This window comes from Fonsecaea multimorphosa (genome assembly GCF_000836435.1).
Source record: "Fonsecaea multimorphosa CBS 102226 unplaced genomic scaffold supercont1.23, whole genome shotgun sequence".
NCBI lineage: Eukaryota > Fungi > Ascomycota > Eurotiomycetes > Chaetothyriales > Herpotrichiellaceae > Fonsecaea > Fonsecaea multimorphosa.
The window spans coordinates 404,338-420,706 of NW_015971657.1; the positions used below are offsets into that span (position 1 = coordinate 404,338).

Consider the following 16,369-nt stretch of genomic DNA (forward strand, 5'->3'; position numbering starts at 1 on the left):
CTAGTAATAAGTACAAGGATCCCGCAATACTCAAGAGCAGATAGGATTCCCTTTGTAAGTGAAGATAATCTGATAGCTAATAGTTAACCACTTCTACTTTATTGCCGCCGTATCCTCTTCTCGTAAGACGTGTGCCACTTAATTTTTGAAGCCGGCTCGTTGGTTCCTCGGTCGGTCAGGATCGTGCAAGCCATCGCGCCTCGTCCGATCCCAGGTGTTTCGGCATAAGGTCCCATCCCACAGGCACGCCGTCGATGGACGCGGCGTGCCTGACGGCCTTGAGCAGGCCGAATCCGGACATGTGCTCCTCGAGGAACTCCTCGGGGATATCCTCGATGGTGGCGTAATGGTCCTTGCACTGCAGGTGGTCGAACCCAGACCGTCCCTCGTACTGGCCCAGACTGCGCAGGTATTTCATCGTCCCCGCCAGGCTGACGCTGACCTCGTACGAGCCTCCCTCGTGGGCCTGTCGGCACAGCGCCGCCATTATCCCCGCGGCGAGGAAGTAGCCCGAGGCGTGGTCGAGGGCTTGACACGGCGTGGGTTTCGGGGGGGTATCGTCGTCGTCGGCGGCGGTCACCTGGTCGATATCGCCGGTGCGAAAATGTTCCGCCTCGGACACATTCATGCCCGAACACGTCTGGACGAGCGAGTCGAAGCCGCGTCTGTGGCTCCATGGCCCGTCGGGCCCATAGGCCGAGAGATTGGCGCAGATGATCCCCCTCTTGATCCCGTTCTGTCTGCGTCGCGCGACGAGCGTCTCGCACGAGAGGCCCCGCGCCGCGAGACTGCCCGGTCTATAGCCCTGGAGGAAGACGTCGGCGTCGTCCAGCAGCGAGAGCAGCGTCTCCATGTCATTATGCTCCGGCTTGTGACTGAGGTCGAGGTTGAGCCTCGCGGTGCGTTTCCCCCGCGCCGTGTCGCGGTCTAGGCTCGGCTGGTCCGGCAGGTTCGGGGATGTGATCCAGAGGACATCGGCGCCGTGGGCCGCGAGAGCCCTCCCCGCCACGGGCGCCGCGATGACGCGACTCATTTCCAGCACGCGGAGGCCGCGGAGAGCCTTCGTGTCCTTGGCCTTGTCTGCGCCACTGCCTCTGGCATTGCCATTGTCGTGGGACATGGACATACTGTCTGACCACCATCCAGCACCACAGTCAGCATCACCATCACCGGCGATCTTCTTGATCTGGATGGGAAAATCCTTGATAGCCCTCGCCTGGGGGAGGACGTCCCACTGCTCGTAACTCCTCAGTGCGGCAATGACCACGCCCGCGTCGACCGCCGCGTTCTCCAGGTCCACGCACCGCCATGGCGCAATCTTCGCGCCTACGGCTTTCCGGTCCGCGTCCTCGGGTAGGCCCAGAAGCTCGAGCGCCCCGGCGCGGTGATTGGGGAACGAGTCGTGGACGCGTACATAGCCGTCCGAGGCCCTGTGGAGGCCGCCGATAGGGCCCCATGGTGATGGCAAGCGCTGGCCGCCGAGTGTGAAGAATCGCTCGGATCGGAACTCGATCAGGGCATGTTTGAGGGGGACGGTGACCGTCGGGACATGTTCGCTTCCCTGGCGCTCCGAGTAGATCAGTGCGGCCAGCAGGCCCGTAAGCGCAATGGATGCTTGGGCCAAGTGTCCGATCTTGAATGACGAGGGTATCCCTATGGTGTCGACATCTGGGAGGTGGATGGCGGTGAGCGCTTTGGCCGGAAGACCTAGAGCTTTCCAGAGAGACGTGATGCTGTCAATGGTGCCAAAGTGAGATCTGTCCATGGTTGAATCTGGATGGACGAGGGACCGGCGAGGTCGACAGTCCTTTCTTGATCATCCTGTGGGATGCCGTGGATAGCCGCCGGTTCTGGAACCAGTCCCGCTGTGATTGGCCTTCGCAACATGAATGTGTATACAATATTGAAGGCGGCCGTCCCGAACATCCATTCAGCCGAAAGGGCGTGCATTTGACATTGACATGACATTGCATAATAGTAAATACAAGTCGATATTGATACAAGCTCTAATTCTGGCCCTGGGTCCAAATACATGCTCTATCTCGTTGGAGTCTGAACGAGTGTCGACAAAGCACCAACAATTCCGTCCTTGCACAATGCAGTCACCACTTCCGTCTTCATACTCGTTTCTTTTCGCCCTCGAGCGTCACTTTTTTCTCCGCTGAGAAGCCAGTCGACCTTCCCTCCCATAGATCCCTTCCCATTTCTCCCAGTCTTCTTTGTCCCTCTGAGCCGCATCCCCCCATGTACTCGGCTTTCCACTGAACCACTTTTCTCGAATCTCCCGTTCGAGATCTTTGACATCGTTAGACCGCAGACCGCTCTTCTCGTAAGAATCTTCACCCGTCCCGCACATGATCTTCTCCCGATGAAGAAATAGTAAGGTAGCCAAGCACACCCGCGGGTTGTCGGCGGTGCGCGGCATTGCTTCTTTGATCACACTCTCCGAAACCACAATGTCCTCCCAGCATTGCTCTTTCCCAGAGCCGTATAATGCCTCCAGACTTGGACGGCAAAACAGAAAAATCCCATAGTCCTTGTCTCCCACCTGTCTCCGCAATTTTACAAGTTCTGCATCCCCTTTTTGCTCCTTGACGACGCTCTCGATCTGTTTACGGACTGGTTTGAAAAGCCTCGATGCTGTCGCGTATTCAGATAGATCTGCGTATTCTCCAAATACATCGCCTACGCGCCCGTTGCGGACGAGTGTCAAGGCCTCTTTGAAATAAGCCTGGCTATTTTCGTCCTGGAGCTGGGGCATCAACGACTTCATGTACTTCGCCATTGCCGGTCCGTGGACTCTGCTGTCGGCCCGGTTTTTTGAAGCAAGACAGTGCACCATCTCCTCAGAGTTCACAGAGTCATTGAAAAGTTTGAATGTGATTTCAATAGGGTGGGCAGCGGGGTTGCGGGCCAGGCTGGTCGAGCGCCGACTGCCTTCTGTCGCCGCCTGGTAATCTTGCATAAGACGTACAAACATGGCAAAGCATCGTCGCTCCATGGAGAAAAAGTCAAAAATGATCGCCGGCATCTCGGCCGCGAAACCTTCAGACAGCCTAGCCAGAGTGCGCACCATCTTGGTCTGCAGTAGTGGAAGAGTTCTGTGAGGGTTCTTTTGTACTGGGGAGGAGGTCGTCACATAGAGATTGCGCTCAAGATCCTGTCGGTACTTGCGACTAAAAAGAAGTTCCTGCAGCTGGTACGCAACTTCGTCGATCTTCCGCGTCTCCTGACCCAGCCAACGATCGAAAAGGTTCTTCGCAATCGGTGACTGTTCATATTCTCGTAATCCAGGGTTGTCCTTTCTGAATCGGATCCCGCGGGCATCTTTTGCCAAGCTTGCCGCGGACACTCCAACGCTGAGCATAAACCTGTTACGCGCTTGAACGAGCGTTCCAGGGCGACCACCAACGAAGATTTTTCCTGGGTTCTGGTTGCGGATGAGAAGTTCCATGTCCGGCCAGACGGGCGACTTGGAATCCACGATACGCAGAGCGTTATAAAGGTGACAGAGCATAGGGACGTGGGCTGTTCGGTTGACGAGCTTCAAGCCCAAAGTGTGCCACTCCAGCTGAAGCTCCGTTTTCAACGTGCCGCAGGTGACAGGGAAGTCCTCCAGCAATGGAACCCTCCCACTCGCTCTCACAGCGTCTTTGATATCGAATCCAGCGCCGACCCAGTGCAGCACCTCTTCACCGTCCGACTTGCCACAAGTCTTACCGTTGATCCATTCGCCAAAGTCCTCGACCAACGTGCGAACGTGGTTGTGCCATGACTTGTCCCATATTTCAAACTCGAGCGATGCATGCCACTTTTGATGTTCCTCAGCTCGAAACTTAGTCACTTCGTAGGCTCGTTTCAGATCCGCAAAAGCGTGGATAGTCTTGATCTCGCCAATTCTCTGAATGTCAAGCTGAATTTGCAGTGCCAAGCTGACCCAAATTGGGACGTTGTGGTTCTCAAGGATATGTCTGGCCGCGTGCAATATCTCATCTTCAATGAACTTCCCCCGGAGCATCAGTGAAAGCAGGGAGAAGTTTGGCAAGATCTCGGACAACTCTGTCTGCGCCTTTTGGCTGGGGTTCTGCGCATGATAGAATTCCGCACCACGAATGCTGCACTCTGGAAAGGGCGGCACTTGGACGCGAAAATCATTGTTCGAGCTCGGGAATGTTGGTGGGTTCTCTTTGAGTATGTGAATGTACGACTTGGCCATAACCCAGGGTATGTAGAGAAGAACATTACAAATCTTGCAACCACAGATGATAACCACCATGGGCAGGTCAGGATCACAAGGTACTGTGCATTGGTGTGAGGGCGGTAAATGGAGTTTGAAGATGAGAAGGGGTAAGGAGCCGGTTGGGTATTTCGCCGCGGGGTATGCTGACGGGCGCTGTAGGCTGGCTTCAAGGTCGGCTTCAGCTCTTCGAACCAGGTCGACAGCTAGATTGGTGACACTGGCAGCCTGCATCAATTCGATGTTTCCGAGAGCGTAAAGTCTCCAGGTAGTTGCAACGAAGATTCGTACAGCAAAAACCTCCTGCATGAAAGACCAGATGCCGAACAGGAATTCGGACTCAGCCTCCGTCTCATCAAAGTCAATGCGAGCACGTGGACCCTCGGCCTTGGTTTGGGGACCCATGACCACAGTCGTGCCTTCTTGATCCAGCTCTTCCTCGGAAAGGACGTCCTCAACTTCAAGATGCTGAAAGATGTTGGTGACCGTGCGGAGAGGTGTTGTTTTGTCGGTGTCTTTCTTCCGAGAGGCGGATCTGGACTCCTTCTTCACTGGTTCATAGCAGGGCCTAAGGGTTTCGAGAGCAAGTTCAAGGAGAGAAGCGAAGTGTGAGTGCTTTTCATCGACGATGATATCGGTGGCAGCTTTGCTCCTAAACCACTGAGAAAATTCCCGCCTGGCTCGAATAGTGTGTTCCCAGACCGTCTGCATGGCTCGACTGAGGAGGACCTTTGGCCGCGCTTTGGCGATGCACTTGGCCATCTCGACCAACTCGACAGTCTTCACGATGTACATGGGCTTGGGCGCTTTTGACCGTTGAGCCTTTTCGGCGGCGCTTCGAGGCACTCTGCGAGCTTTTGCACCCAGCTTGGGTTGTTTGTCACGTAAAGCAGGGACGGTTTCTGACTTGTAGCCGGCTGCAGCGGACTTCTCAGCAAGCCATCCCGCCACGATCTCGGTGTCATGCTTGTACTGCTTGTAGGTGAGGACCATGTCTGGAGGTAGAGATGGCCCTGCCATTGTGGAGAGTCTTCGGAATTGGCTTGGGAGATATTCTGTGTGAGGAGAGAGGAAGGCCGGTGAGCACGAAGTGAGGATCTCTCCTGTCTAGTCAAGCGAGAGAGCGACGCTTGGGGCGCAGTAGATCGGACACTGGACAGTTGATTCAAAGTGGAATTGGGTAGCTGAGGGGTGAGGGAGATCAAAGACTTGGTTCGAGGTTAGTAAAAGTGAAGTCGTGTGAGAGGGAATAGAAATGTAAGAGGTGAATGGGCGCCTGCCTTCACTTTCATTTCCACACCACGTCTTTCTTGATTCGCAGCTGCGTCTGAATCCCACATGACGACTCGTCACTTCATTCTGACGAGACCCTTCCAAGTTCAATAGCAAGAGCCCTGCTTTCCCGCTCCACCGTCTTCTGGAAACTCAAGAGATATGCACCCCCATGACACTTTGAACGGCATTTATCCAGATGAAAGTCACCGCAGACTTCCTGTAGACATTTAACGCCCCCACTGTAGGGTATCCTGCTCGCCCCCAGTTTCTCTCACTCGCTTAGACATTGATCAAAGGACGGTAGGATTGAGAGACACATATAATACAATACAAGAAAGAGATAGACACTGAAACGCGCCAACTAGGAACAATGGGTGGCGCTGCATGTTGAGGTATCCTCGCCTTAGGAGTCCCCAGCCCCAAACAGCTTTGTGAAGATGAGCCACGAAGGTGCTTTGGTGGATGCAACTGAGAACAGGGTCAATTTCTCTGGCCGAAGAAGCTTCATTTTCGGGTCTCGAAGAACCAGGTGTATCTTTTGGCCAGTGATAACTTCTTTTGGCGAGATTCGTGATTGTACCTCTTGAGAAGAACATCAAACCAGATTGCGCCATCGGGTTCGACTATGTCCGAGTAAAAGAACTGCTTAGCCACAACGCACATATCCGGCCAAGTCGTGACGCCCATCAAATGAGCCTGGAGAGCCAACAGTGGGCTAAACCAGAATTCATTAAGTAGGTCAACCATCAGAATGTCGTCTCTCCTTCTGTGTTCGCAGAGAGCTCCCACGTAGAGGATCCAGAGGTATGCGGCTGCGAAGTCCGTGCGGTCGCTAACTGTGCTAGACTGATAGGCTCTCATGAATGTGAACCTCAGCTGGCCCATCAGCATGGTTGAGCAATCCCGAATGTTGACTCCACTGATGGTCAAATCAGCAAACATCTCTCGCGCAAGGTAATTGAGTGCAACGGATAGAGCTGCCTGGGTGTATCTCTCGGATTTGCTGATTCCAGCCATCCAGACCGCTTCGACGAGATCATAGAACATGTCATTGAGGCGACATAGGTTACTGAAGGCTGAGACGGTGACATATATGTAAGCGGCCTTCTTGTCCTTGACGGGCTCGGCAGCTGTGGGACTTTCTGTTGGTGATGTTGGTTTGCTGGCGTCTCCCAGGTACCAGCAGCGTGAAAAGCACGCTTGCAGCTCGGGGAAAGTGATGCTTGCATGGAGATCGTGGTTTTCCGGTGCTCCAAGGGGATGCGGCGGAACCTCCTCTTCCAGGAAGGCTTCAGACCTTTCGATGATCCACTTGCCAATGGATGGAAGGATTCGCTGCCCACTGGTGGCTGCCGAATGACATGTGATATACAGCAATCGTTGTGCCATTGGCGCATCGAATGTGTTGCTCTCGTTTATCAGCTTCTGCAGGGCTGTGCCGTGGACGATTGCTGCCTCTGTGTTTCCACAAAAGCATTCTGCGTCAAATAGCGCATATATGTGGTGCTGCAAGGCGGTTTTGTCTTCAATTGAGGATGAGTTTGTGTGTCTCTCCACCTTTTCACGCAATAGCTGCAGGCTGCGCTTCCGCATCTGATGGACCAGGATCCTCGTTTCCTTCGCGTTCGGCAGACAGCGACACAAGTATGAGCTGTATGTCACCAAGCGAGCGAGCGCAGTGCCTTCATCGCGCAAACTTGCTGCGATATCGGCCCATGCACCCAGGACATAAGGCTGCTCGAAGTTTCCAGCGATCTCACGCGATATTTTCCTTACCGCGAGAGGCGAGAAGTGGGCGCGCAAGCCAACCTCTCTGGTGAAGGTGAGAATGCGGTTCAGTTCGGGAGTGATTTCAATCGCAGCGCATCGGAAGGGATCTGAGTTGCCCTCAAAAGCTGCAACTGTCAAGAGCCGTTCCTCGTCACCACTTTCGCCTTTGAAATCTAGTTTTGGACTTTGCGGTGGCGATGGCAGGCGGCTGTCGCTACGTCTCCGATCATGAGAGACGCGGGCAGCATGGGCTCTTGCGCGTGCGGAGTCGAGGTGTTTCTGTCGTGGTGAGCCTTGAGCAGGATCGTGCTGAATGAAGGTGATTGCAACCATCGCAAAAATGGGTCAAACAGGCGTGCTTTTCCAGGAGAATGCACAGCATGTCGATGTGCCCAAGCTTGAGATGGCTTTCAAGTTGACATCAACTTCGTGATGTTTTGGCTGCTGCGGACGTCTTCACGATAGACTCGTGAGCTTCAGCCTAAAGGAGTCTTGACATCCACCAAAGCATCACGGGTGGTTTACCCTACTACCCTACTCCTGCTTGTGACATCGGCTTTTCAGTAACCTCAACACGGAGATAGGTGGTTGTAGCGGATATAATATACATTTTGATATGGGACACCAGGTGATGATGGTTAGACCTGGCCTTATCAGCAAAAGAGCAAGATAGACAAAAGGTCGTTCGAACAAGGGGAGAGCTTGAGTCAGCTACTATCCTTCCGCCACTCGCGCCATTGGAAAGCTAGCCAATAAAGTAGTGTGGCAATGTCGACACGTTGCCATACATGGTAACAGATCATAGCGCTTTCGTACCTGAGTCAGCGCATTTGTCGAGGGTCACCAATGCGTAGCGAGTCAGCGCGCCAAAATGCTCGGGGCCGACTTTCGGTGCTGCCTGTGCTGTAGTCGAATGTAGGCCAACATCCAAAAGCGACGACCCGCGTAATGCGGGTAGATACCAGCGTGCTAATGAGAGAATGTATAGTGATCTCGAAACATGCGCATGAAACCGGGCGTGGAAAGGGTGATATCGCCGTATCCAATTGGCTTGCTGCCCATAGATACTGTTTCAGGGAGGGCAGGCTCTCTTGCGGTGTCCGGACGACTTGGGAAAAGAGCAATCTTGTGTCACGAGGAGTTGCCAGCGCTGACGAAGTCCTCGAATGCCTCCTCAGAAACCCCCGGAATACTGTAACTCCATCATCTGCCACTCGTACGAACAACCGTTGTCGCTGCCCTGTTTGAGAGCACCCGAAGCAGAGTACTTTTCAAACTCCGCAGGGAATACGGGATAGAGGATGGTGTGGGGGGCTTTGGGTCCTTCTAGCTGACGGATGCTGCGGACCAGGTATCCAAATTGTCCGCGGAATTGGTGCCGTTAAGGATGCGATTCCAGCATCAGAGCTCATCACATGCTGAAAGGTCTGCGGAAGAGCATTGACAGCAAAACCGTTGGCCTCGGAGCCAACGTCAGATACCCGATAGTGCTCGGAGCCTCGTATAATGCTATATTGCTCAATAGCGAGGGCGGGATTGCCTTTTTAGATATCGCAAACATTGTTAAGAAGAGAAAGGAAACCGCCAAGCCGAAAGGGTAGACTAAATACACTTATAAGTGAAGAATTACCTTTGAACTAAATGGTTGAAAAGTTACAATGGAACTCCTATTCCCTGTCAGATTGTGCCTGGCTCGGTGGGTACCTGGCAAGCACCTGGGTATCCTCAGGCCAAAAGTCTTAAGCCAACCCCGGTCTTGCTTATCCCATGCTCTTCTCTAACAAAACTCGAACTGCAGGTGCAGACTGGGTGACGGATCTGTATGTCGAACCGCAATGCAACTACCTTGTTGCACAGATCACAGTCCCTGAGAGCAAAGCCGTCAGTGGCACAGAGGTGCAGATCCAGGGAATGCGGATTGCCAACATGGGCGAGCTCGACAAGTATACCTGGATGGCACCCCTTGATGGCGAGTATAATGTCTTCTTGCAAGAGTCTGGAGCGTTGCACAAGAGTAGACTTCTCTCTGTCACGGTGACCTATGACAAGAACGTCAGTCTGGAAGGTGGATTTGTCTTCCACAAAGCAGTATATATATACCCTTCATATTGACCCGGTCGACTGAAACGAAGAGGATTCCAGCGCTCAACGGCCTCGAAAGGTTTCAATGTGATTTGGTTCCAGCCCATCAGCCCGCCGCTCCCAGATGGATCCAATGTCCAGGTCACGGTCTCGATTTCCAATCCGTCTTCCTCGACCTACGAAACGGGCAGCATCAACGTAAATATGTCCGTCGCGGACGTCCCCGCAGCCACTTGTCCCATACAAGACGTCCTCTTGCAGCCCGGTGATAATGTCTTCCCCATGATTGCCACCGTGAACCAGGCTACGATCAAGGAGCCTGTGCTGGGACCTTACAAGTCAGGAATCATCCCGGCTGACGTAGTTGCGACCTAGGTGCTGGGTAATTATAAGGATATCCCGTGGTATGAGCAGGTCCTGCGAGGGTGGACGTTTGGAGTTGGTGTGGACGTAATGGGAGCCGTCGCAGAAGCGGGAGTCTGCAGAGACTCCGCCTCTCCTGTCTCTACTATCTGATTGCTCGTGGACTTCATGATAGCTTGCGCCAGAGGAAGCTCTTCTTGCTTGATACGACAGAATTTGGCTCTATGGTAGTGGAACCTCATTCTCTTCAGTTGCCGACTGCAACACAAGTCTCATGGCCGTTGGTGTAGACGAAGCCCCTCAAAACCCCACCCTCCTGCTCAAGCCGACTTGGGCACTACAGGAATGGTCTTCTCCAGGATTGACGCCTCTTCCTCCACCTCACCTTTCGCCTTCAGACTCGCTTCCACCTTCTCGTTCCACTCGATCATGTGTAAGCACAGTCCCTCCAGCGTGTCGTGGCCTGGATTATATCCCAATTCTTTCCTAGCACGCGAGTCGTCGTAGATGATGACCAGAGTGGAGTAATTGAGCATGGCGCGCTGAAGCATCGTGAGGTCAAAGTTGGTGATCTCGGGTAAGAAGCTGAGGTAGCGGCGTTGGAGGAGCGTGTACCCTTCGACCAGGTAGGAGACGAGAAGGACAAAGGCAAACGGGATCTTGGGCCATTTCATGGGCGTGCTAGGGTGTGCAAGTGTCGAGGCAAGGCGGTAGAAGTCACTGTAGCGGAACGGTGGCCCAGGATCGCACACTGCGTAGGCGTTGCCGCCGATATCATGACCCGAGAGCAGGCGCTTTTCGTACAGGAGGTGGGCAAGAGAGACATTCTGTGCGGACACGTATTGCAGGACGAAAGGGGCCAGCCATCTGTTTGTGAGGCATTCACACTGTCAGCTTTCTCGATGCTCCGCAGGAAGCGATGAAAGAAGGGACCAACGTTTGGAGTCCTCCCCCTAGTTGTTTTCATAGTTAGTTTGTAATCATCATCCCACTTGTGCAATCAGTTCAAGGCCTCAACTCACGTCGTAAGTAGTCCCAGACTATGCTGCTTCTGTTCTCGTCTCCATGGCCGTAGATGGTGTGACCTGGTCGGATAGCGCCAGTCCTGAACGAGTCCTTCTTGCTGTCCGCATCGCGCACCAGTTTCTCTGCCAGTGCCTTCGTATAGGCGTAACAACCTGCGAAGTTCTCCAGGTTCAAGGGTGGCGGATCGGCGTTGTCCGACAACTGCACTATATTCCTTGGATGCTTCTCCCATGGTGCAATGAAGAAATTGACAGGCCTAATGGCCACGCTGGAAGAGGAAGTTGCGATAAAGACGTCGCAGCCTGCGGCTTTCGCTGCTTCGAGGACGTTCTCTGTGCCCTCGACGTTGACCTTCATATACTTGCCGAGGAAGTCTGCCTTGCGATAGCCGGCGTGGATGAAGGCGACGGTATGAAAGACTGTCAGTGGCAACTCCGCATGGTCTGCCGGCCAGGGGGTTGTGAAGACTTTGGACACAGAAGCCGGGTCTGTGACGTCGGCCTTCAAGTATGGCACGTGCTGCTTCACTGCGTGTTCTCGTCGAGGTGCTTGGAGGTCTGCGATGCGTATTGCAGAAGGGTTTTCTCCTCGCATAATTAAATGTTCGACGATCCAGCCGCCAACGAGACCTGTACGTTGTCAGAACTGTGGGCCTAGAGTTATTTATTAGCCACCCTCGGTATGTACCTGATCCTCCGAACACGACATATCGTCTGTCCTGCTTTGCCGGTAGATACTTCCTGAAATCCGGCCTGTCTCTGCGGCACTTCTCATATGCTGCTTGAACCACTTCTTCCGTCCATGGCTTGCCGGCCAACTTCTCAACTTCGTCTGGAAGTGTTGAGATTGCTCGATTCACGTGGTAGAGATATGCAAACAGGAACAAGCCGAGAGCAGAGAGTAACAGGCTCCAGAGAAGCTCCATAGCTCTGGAAGCTGGGGGTGGGCAGAACCACCTCGTACTGTGGTTGGCAAGTCGAAGTGTGAACACTTAGGTAGAAGAATGTCAATTCGATCTGCCACCCTTTGTATCATTGACGCTGGACGCCTGAGAAACAGCCGACTTCCTCGTATCCGTACATTTCGTTGACGCCACTTTAGGCTAGGTTTACGATCTGTACTCGGTATTTGTGATACGCTGCGTAGATTGTGGCAGTGGAACTGGAACAACTTGACGCTAGCAGCCGAGCTGGAACATTGGCGGCGTCGTGTCTGACTGGGGGCCGTGGATGGCAAAGGAGAGCATGGTCGTCAGTACCTAGATTGAGGGGACCTTTATTGTCAGTAAGGGCGAGAGGGATAGCAGTGCTCTTGTCGTTTACACATACCTTGGCGATATCTTGACAGAGTGGCCACCTCGCCTACCTAGGTATATTAGTTACATCGAGTATGCTATTATGAACCCCGAGCAGGTATGTAATTACAAAGTATTTATGAAGGATTCCGTCCTTGCTCAGATTGGCCCGACGTGTAGCTACACTTCCGACTGATCGTATTGCGTATTATTATGTTCGTTTTACGGCATCCGACCATCCGGATCACGCCTCCAGTCTTGGAATGCAGGCATATATCGATCGGATTATATATATGTGTGTACATGGTCAACACAACCCTGGCTATACTAGGCAGGCATTTGTATCACAATTAAGTCAACCCGTACAGTAACAGACCAGGAAAAGTTTGAGTGGCTGAAGATGGATCCTGCGCGGAAAGAAAAGTCAACCTTCCCTTGGAAATTGTCGATTGGGCTGCTTATTGTCGGCCTTTTGACAAGCGTGTACACTTGGGCAGATTCGGTCAAAGTACGCACAGCAGTGAATTGTCCTCCATGCCATTACACATACTGATCTTATCACCTTACAGTCCAAATGGTACATTTTTGATCCCGTGGCACTGCAGAAGCTGGTCGACGAAAGCATCGAACGCTACCCGGAATCGACTGCGGGGGTGGTGCACAACATTGTTACAACCCTCCGAGAACAATATGGATCTACTCTCATCAGCGAAGATCCGTTCCCTCATGCTAGCGAGAATACCACGGACATTTCACCCATCTCCCCCTATGCCTCGCAATGGCTATGGAGCAATGCTGGCGGTGCCATGGGAAGCATGTACATTATCCACGCAAGCATCACCGAGTATCTGATCGTCTTCGGCACAGCTCTTGGGACCGAAGGGCACACCGGCCGCCATACCGCAGACGACTACTTTTTCATCCTTGAGGGCGAGCAATGGGCGTACCCAGCACATTCCTTGGCTCTTGAACGCTATCCGAAAGGGACTATGCACCATCTCCGTAGGGGCAATGTCAAGCAATACAAAATGCACCGCGGCTGTTTTGCCCTTGAACTCGCCCAAGGTTGGATTCCACCTATGCTTCCGTTCGGGCTGGCCGATACGATGTTTTCTACCTTGGATTTTCAGGAATTTGCCCGTACGGTGTGGTTGACAGGGCAAAAGATGGTTGGTAGTCTGCTGGCGGGGAAGATCTAGATGAAGGGCCGCGGAAGCCAGGACCTTTTCGAGATGTCGTCTTTGCCTTGCACGGATATGAGATTGATCTTAGGTGCAACGATACCATTACTTCTTCGGCCTTAGCAGGATCCCTCTCCTGTACTCGGGTTCGATAGTTCGGACGCACGAACCTGCGGGGGCTCACCTCGATACTAGCGAGCGGGAAGTCCAGCGCTGCAAGGGTGATTGAGATGAATGAACAGCCTCGTCGATCGGCACGTCAACAACAGGGATGGTCTTCATTACATGCGGACATCTACCCATGAGCTATCATACCCAGGACACGTGATAAACGATAGAGGCCATGTGGAATTTTGAATGTACTTGTATTGTTGTTGCATTGCCTGTGAACCAGTATAGCGCAACAGCAACAGCCAGAAGGATATTTTCACTCCAAGCCGACTCTTCTTGGCTGTCTCCATTACTATGTTGCTTGTACCCGGTAGTCTGCTCTTGATATTGACCAGGAGCATATACGAGTACAGAGATACCCTTCGACCGGTCATTGTATTGGTCGGTAGGTCTGTGGAGCGGCAAATGCGCTCTTTTCGCATGGGATTCATGAGACACCGGCGCAAAAGCCCATGGTACAAAAGTAAGTTACACTGCCAGGGTATTATCATATAAGCCATCCATTGACCGGACGTACCACACGTGTCTGCTGCCAAAGGAAATGAGAGTGCTACTCATGCAGAGATGTGCAGCAGGAGATTGCGCTCCGCCCCCACCGCCGCCCTGGCCGGAGGCGCAATCTCGCACCACCAGCAGGAATCTCGTCTTCCCCGCCAATCATCGCCATCTCAACCATCATCTTCTGTCGACCAGATTTGACTTCAGCTTCACTTCAGTCCTTTTGCCAATCTAGACACCTGCAGAAGATACAACTGGTTCGTGCAAAAGCAACGGTGATGCGATATTGGGTTTTGCTACATCCCCCAGATGCTGTTCAGGAGCCCTGCGTGATCCGAGACTCTCAAATAGAAACGCTGTCCCCTCCAGCAAGACATCATGTTGTTTGAGCAGGCCACTGTCCAACATCTTGGCTCCGAGCCGTCCTCTCGTTTTCGCCCTTCGATTCGTCCACCATGAAGTTCATTGATGCTCTTTTACGCCTCGGCGCAGCCTCTCTTTCATTCTCCTTTGCGTCGGCACAAACTATTGCCCAGATCAATGGTATCCGGTTCATCTCGCCCTACCGCAACCAGAATGTCTACAATGTCACAGGATTAGTCACTGCCGTCGGCCCAGATGGGCTGTGGATTCGCTCTACCACACCAGACTCGGACATTCGTACCTCAGAGTCAGTCTATGTTTTCGGCCGGATCTCCACCAATGTTACGTTGACTTCGGGAGACATCATTGTGCTCGATGGGATTGTTTCTGAGTACCGCTCCAGCTCAGCGTATCTTTACATGACAGAGATTTCCCGGCCTACCAACGTCAAGCTTCTATCCCGGGGGAATGCGGTGAACCCAGTGGTTCTGGGAAAACAAGACACCAGCCCTCCCACGGAGCAGTTCACGTATCTCGATAACGGCGATGTCTTTGGCGTACCGAACAATGTCAGCCTGGTCTCTGTGGTGAACCCTGTGCTTCAGCCGTGGTCCTACGGTCTTGACTTCTGGGAGAGCCTTATGGGTGAGCTGGTCACCGTCAAGAGCCCCAATGCTGTTGCCAAACCGAACCAGTACAATGAGACATGGGTTGTTGGGAACTGGAGAAAGACCTCCAAGAACAACAGAGGAGGCCTGACTTTGACTCCGGGAGACGGAAACCCTGAAGCCATTATTGTCGGTGCCCCCCTTGATGGGACCGTCAACCCAGACGACATCAAGCTGGGTGATGACCTTGAAGACATCACCGGTGTCGTGTACCAAGAATTTGGCGCCTACTACATCCTTCCATTGACAGCACTTTCCGTCATCGACTCGAAGCAGCCGGCTTTGCCAGATCCGATCACCTGGAACTCGAAAGGGAGCTGCAAGAAGATTACTATCGGCCAGTACAATGTTGACAACTTTGCTTCCAACTCCACCACCCTCCCGGGCATCGCTTATGATATCGCCTACTTCCTCAACTCCCCGGACATTGTATTCTTGCAGGAAATTCAAGATAATAGTGGCCCTACTGATGACGGCGTCGTTAGCGCGAACGTCACATTGGAGACGCTTGCGACGGCGATCGAAGACGTTGGCGGAGTGTCGTACAGTTACGTCGATATTGACCCCATCAACGACGAAGACGGTGGCGAACCTGGCGGCAACATCCGCGTCGCCTACCTCTACAATCCAGCCGTCCTAAACCTCAAGAATCCCAACCCAGGCTCCTCGCTCGACGCCAATGAAGTACTCCCGGGTCCTTCATTGAAGTACAATCCCGGCCGCATCGACCCCACAAATGCAGCCTGGCAGGACAGTCGCAAACCCCTGGCCGCCGAGTGGGAAACGGTCAAGGACAAGTCTACGCTTTTCACGGTGGTCGTGCACTTCACATCCAAGGACGGCAGCTCCTCGATCGAGGGCGACCCGCGCCCACCGGTCAACCTTGGCGTAGACCAGCGCAACGCCCAAGCAAATGTGACGGGGACATTCGTCTCCCAGATCCTGGCGGAGGATCCCCAGGCCGCCGTCATCGTTGCGGGAGACTTCAATGAATACACCTTCGTGGAGCCGCTGGAGACGTTCGCCGCAGTCTCGGGGCTCGTGAATGTGGACGATGCTGCGGGCATCGCGGCCACCGAGAGATACACCTATATATTCGACGACAGCTGTGAGGAGCTGGACCACATGTACGTGAGTCCCAAGATCGCCGACGCTCCGGGGGCCACGCCCGATATCAAACATGTGCATGTGAATACGTGGGTGACGTACGCGGATCAGAAGTCAGATCACGATCCAAGTGTCGCGAGGTTGAATATTTGCTAGACCGTTGTTATGTAGCTGTGGTCGAGGGTGACTGTGATGATGGGACGTTGCAAAATGCTTCACGTTGTATCCTATACGACCGTGTATGCAGCTCCAAGGAGCGCTAATACGACGGCAAGGTTAATGGACTGCTCGGAACATCTAGATAATCGTAACTCGTCTTAATCCAATGCTCTCA

At 53.3% G+C, this 16,369-nt stretch overlaps 7 protein-coding genes across 7 annotated transcripts; 3 read left to right on the plus strand and 4 right to left on the minus strand.

Moving 5' to 3' along the window:
* Positions 1-175: 175 nt before the first annotated feature.
* On the minus strand, positions 176-1,765 carry Z520_09354 (uncharacterized protein; the record flags this gene model as incomplete). Its single annotated transcript, XM_016779848.1, has 1 exon — positions 176-1,765. One exon carries the CDS (start codon positions 1,763-1,765, stop codon positions 176-178), a length of 1,590 nt encoding a protein of 529 aa, XP_016629167.1.
* A 381-nt stretch (positions 1,766-2,146) lies between these two features.
* On the minus strand, positions 2,147-5,257 carry Z520_09355 (uncharacterized protein; the record flags this gene model as incomplete). Its single annotated transcript, XM_016779849.1, has 1 exon — positions 2,147-5,257. One exon carries the CDS (start codon positions 5,255-5,257, stop codon positions 2,147-2,149), a length of 3,111 nt encoding a protein of 1,036 aa, XP_016629168.1.
* Positions 5,258-6,016: 759 nt separating this feature from the next.
* On the minus strand, positions 6,017-7,615 carry Z520_09356 (uncharacterized protein; the record flags this gene model as incomplete). The annotated part of the gene is made up of 1 exon (XM_016779850.1): positions 6,017-7,615. The coding sequence occupies one exon, from the start codon at positions 7,613-7,615 to the stop codon at positions 6,017-6,019; it is 1,599 nt and encodes a 532-aa protein (XP_016629169.1).
* Positions 7,616-9,049: 1,434 nt separating this feature from the next.
* Positions 9,050-9,739, plus strand: Z520_09357 (uncharacterized protein; the record flags this gene model as incomplete). The annotated part of the gene is made up of 2 exons (XM_016779851.1): positions 9,050-9,370; positions 9,425-9,739. The coding sequence occupies 2 exons, from the start codon at positions 9,050-9,052 to the stop codon at positions 9,737-9,739; spliced, it is 636 nt and encodes a 211-aa protein (XP_016629170.1).
* A 308-nt stretch (positions 9,740-10,047) lies between these two features.
* Positions 10,048-11,678, minus strand: Z520_09358 (uncharacterized protein; the record flags this gene model as incomplete). Its single annotated transcript, XM_016779852.1, has 3 exons — positions 10,048-10,594; positions 10,746-11,382; positions 11,441-11,678. The coding sequence occupies 3 exons, from the start codon at positions 11,676-11,678 to the stop codon at positions 10,048-10,050; spliced, it is 1,422 nt and encodes a 473-aa protein (XP_016629171.1).
* Positions 11,679-12,447: 769 nt separating this feature from the next.
* Positions 12,448-13,246, plus strand: Z520_09359 (uncharacterized protein; the record flags this gene model as incomplete). The annotated part of the gene is made up of 2 exons (XM_016779853.1): positions 12,448-12,555; positions 12,617-13,246. 2 exons carry the CDS (start codon positions 12,448-12,450, stop codon positions 13,244-13,246), a joined length of 738 nt encoding a protein of 245 aa, XP_016629172.1.
* A 1,106-nt stretch (positions 13,247-14,352) lies between these two features.
* Z520_09360 (uncharacterized protein) lies at positions 14,353-16,191 on the plus strand (the record flags this gene model as incomplete). The annotated part of the gene is made up of 1 exon (XM_016779854.1): positions 14,353-16,191. One exon carries the CDS (start codon positions 14,353-14,355, stop codon positions 16,189-16,191), a length of 1,839 nt encoding a protein of 612 aa, XP_016629173.1.
* Between the last annotated feature and the right edge of the window lie 178 nt (positions 16,192-16,369).